Source organism: Rhinopithecus bieti, unplaced genomic scaffold (genome assembly GCF_001698545.2).
Source record: "Rhinopithecus bieti isolate Rb0 unplaced genomic scaffold, ASM169854v2 scaffold_947, whole genome shotgun sequence".
Taxonomy (NCBI): Eukaryota; Metazoa; Chordata; class Mammalia; order Primates; family Cercopithecidae; genus Rhinopithecus; species Rhinopithecus bieti.
In genome coordinates, this window is record NW_016803664.1 from 511603 (window position 1) to 514220 (window position 2618).

Consider the following 2618-nt stretch of genomic DNA (forward strand, 5'->3'; position numbering starts at 1 on the left):
TTAATTAATATTATTTTCCCAAGAATGAAGTAGTTAAAATTTTCTTATTCAGCTTTAGCATCTAAGCATTCCTTGTTACGTATCTTTTCTTTATTTTCCAATTCCAGGCTCACTAGAAGTTAATGGAAATAAAGTGAGAAAGAAACTAATGGCTCCAGACATTAGCCTGACACTGGATCCTAGTGATGGCTCTGTATTGTCAGATGATTTGGATGAAAGTGGAGAGATTGACTTAGATGGCTTAGACACACCATCAGAGAATAGTAATGAGTTTGAGTGGGAAGGTAAATGTTTCACTGTTTTTAATCTGATCTTTATTAATGTATTAAGGGATTTTGTTTGAAATATGTCATTCTGAAGTTCATATATTTGTTACTAAGATATAAAATTCTGCTAACACTTGAATATTCTCAAGGACTTCAAAACTCTGTATATGGTAGATTACACCAGTGGCTTTTTTCACTTATTTGCCCAGCACTGTCATGTTTTATCATAGTTGTTTCAAAAATATTTCTTGATAATTATGGCATGCTCTCTTTCAGTCAATCAAGTAAGAAACTTTTGAAGAGACATATAGTTAACAGTTTGTGGGAAGGGAGTTCTGAAAGGAGGCGTTTGCCTTTGACTTTTTAAGTAGACTTGCCTGACATTACTCTACTTTGTGAAATGACCAACTTAAATTAATGTATACTTTTAGCCCCCAAACCTAGTATTCCTTGTTATTTGTGATTCAAAGGAATTGTACTGTTTTACTTTGCATGCTTTCTTTAATTAGAAAATTGTCTACAGTATTTTATATATAGTTGTTATAATTTTTATATGTTTTTTCAACTTGAAAATGATTTTTTTTTCAAAGTAGTGTTTAGCATTCAGTATTTTACTGTAATAAAGTGTGATGTGCTATATTTTTGGTTTCTTTTTTCTTTCCTGTTTTACTGGTTCAATAAACAGTCCAGTAATAAGCAATACTTTATAAAGATACTGAAATAGTTTTGTGCCTATGTGTTTTGTCTCTTCTTTCTTTAATGCTGCTGTAGTCATTTCCTGGAAGGATATTTTCCGTTAACAGCTTTGTCTTGGAAACAACTAACATACAGTAGGTTTCCCCCTCCCCCCATCTTTTGGTAAGGACTATAATACTGAAATTCTGAAAATTATTACTACATTAAAAATCAGCTAAACTGCAATCTCAAAACATAAATTACACTTAATCATTGGTGCTTATGCTCTGGCTAATGCTAATTTAAATAGACTTCTGCATGTATACTTCAAAATATTATAAATACATTTCTGCTTTATAAAACTGATCAAATGAGAAGTGATCACTGAGTAGTTAACCACTTCCTATCTAGTATTACAGTTAATTTATGTGCTCAACAGCAACAAAATTGGCTCCCAGATAGCTACTTGAAGTAACCTATAGTCATAACTGCCAGGGAGAATATTGTAACAAGTTGAATCTGGAAAGGCATTGTAAGGCCCGTGTACTAAGATTTTGATGACTCTGTGAATTATATTTTCTGAACTTGTGGCTATACATTGCACTATGATTAGGTGGTTTTTGCTAAATTGGGCAATAAAAAAAGTTAACCACGATTTCCAAAGACATAAAATGGCCTCATGTTAAGAATAAGCCTTTTCCTCCATTATGGAAGAGATATTTAAAATTGCACAGATGGTATAATGAAAATTCTCTGTAAAATCTAGATAGTAAAGTGGTTAACGTATAATTTGATTTTTGTTGTATGAAATTTGTGATTCAAAAACTTTTTATTTTGACAGATGATCTTCCAAAACCCAAGACTACTGAAGTAATTAGGAAAGGCTCAATTACTGAATACACAGCAGCAGAGGAAAAAGAAGATGGACGACGCTGGCGTATGTTCAGGATTGGAGAACAGGACCACAGGGTTGATATGAAGGCAATTGAACCCTATAAAAAAGTTATCAGCCATGGGGGTAAGAGTTACTGAGCATTTTTCAGATTGTTTAATGCGGTATCAGAATTCTAAATACTTTTAGAAATTCTGCCTAGAGATATTATGTCATTTTAAAAGAATAATAAGCATTTATCATACCATTTTAGAAACATGACAGGTTTGAAGTAAAAGAAGAGAAGTACTATTTTTTTTTCTTTTTGCTTTTGAGATGGAGTCTCGCTCTGTGGCCCAGGCTGGAGTTCAATAGCGTGATCTTGGCTCACTGCAAGCTCCGCCTCCTGGGTTCACACCATTCTCCTGCCTCAGCCTCCCGCGTAGCTGGGACTACAGGTGCCCACCACCAAGCCCAGCTAATTTTTTTTGTATTTTTAGTAGAGGCGAGTTTTCACTGTGTTAGCCAGGCTGGTCTCGATCTCCTGACTTTGTGATCCGCCTGCCTCAGCCTCCCAAAGTGCTGGGATTACAGGCGTGAGCCACCGCGCCCAGCCAAAAGTACCATTTAAAAATGATTATATAACTCAGTAAGTTGAAAAAGTATAAAAGAATTTGTAGTGAAAACCGTCAGGTTGGGCATGGTGGCTCAGGTCTGTAATCCCAGCAGTTTGGGAGGCTGAGGCAGGAGGATTACTTGAGCCCAGGGGTTCAAGTCCAGTCTGGGCAACATAGACCTCGTCTCCA

At 35.5% G+C, this 2618-nt stretch overlaps 1 protein-coding gene across 3 annotated transcripts in view; it reads left to right on the top strand.

Annotated features, from left to right (window-relative positions):
* Positions 1 to 2618, top strand: part of BNIP2 (BCL2 interacting protein 2) — a 32887-nt gene that overhangs the window by 9471 nt on the left and 20798 nt on the right. For all 3 annotated transcript variants that reach the window (XM_017895956.1, XM_017895970.1, XM_017895962.1), the window contains exons 4-5: positions 108 to 284; positions 1783 to 1959. In XM_017895956.1, coding sequence (XP_017751445.1) covers positions 108 to 284; positions 1783 to 1959 — 354 coding nt within the window. The remainder of the gene's footprint in view (positions 1 to 107; positions 285 to 1782; positions 1960 to 2618) is intronic.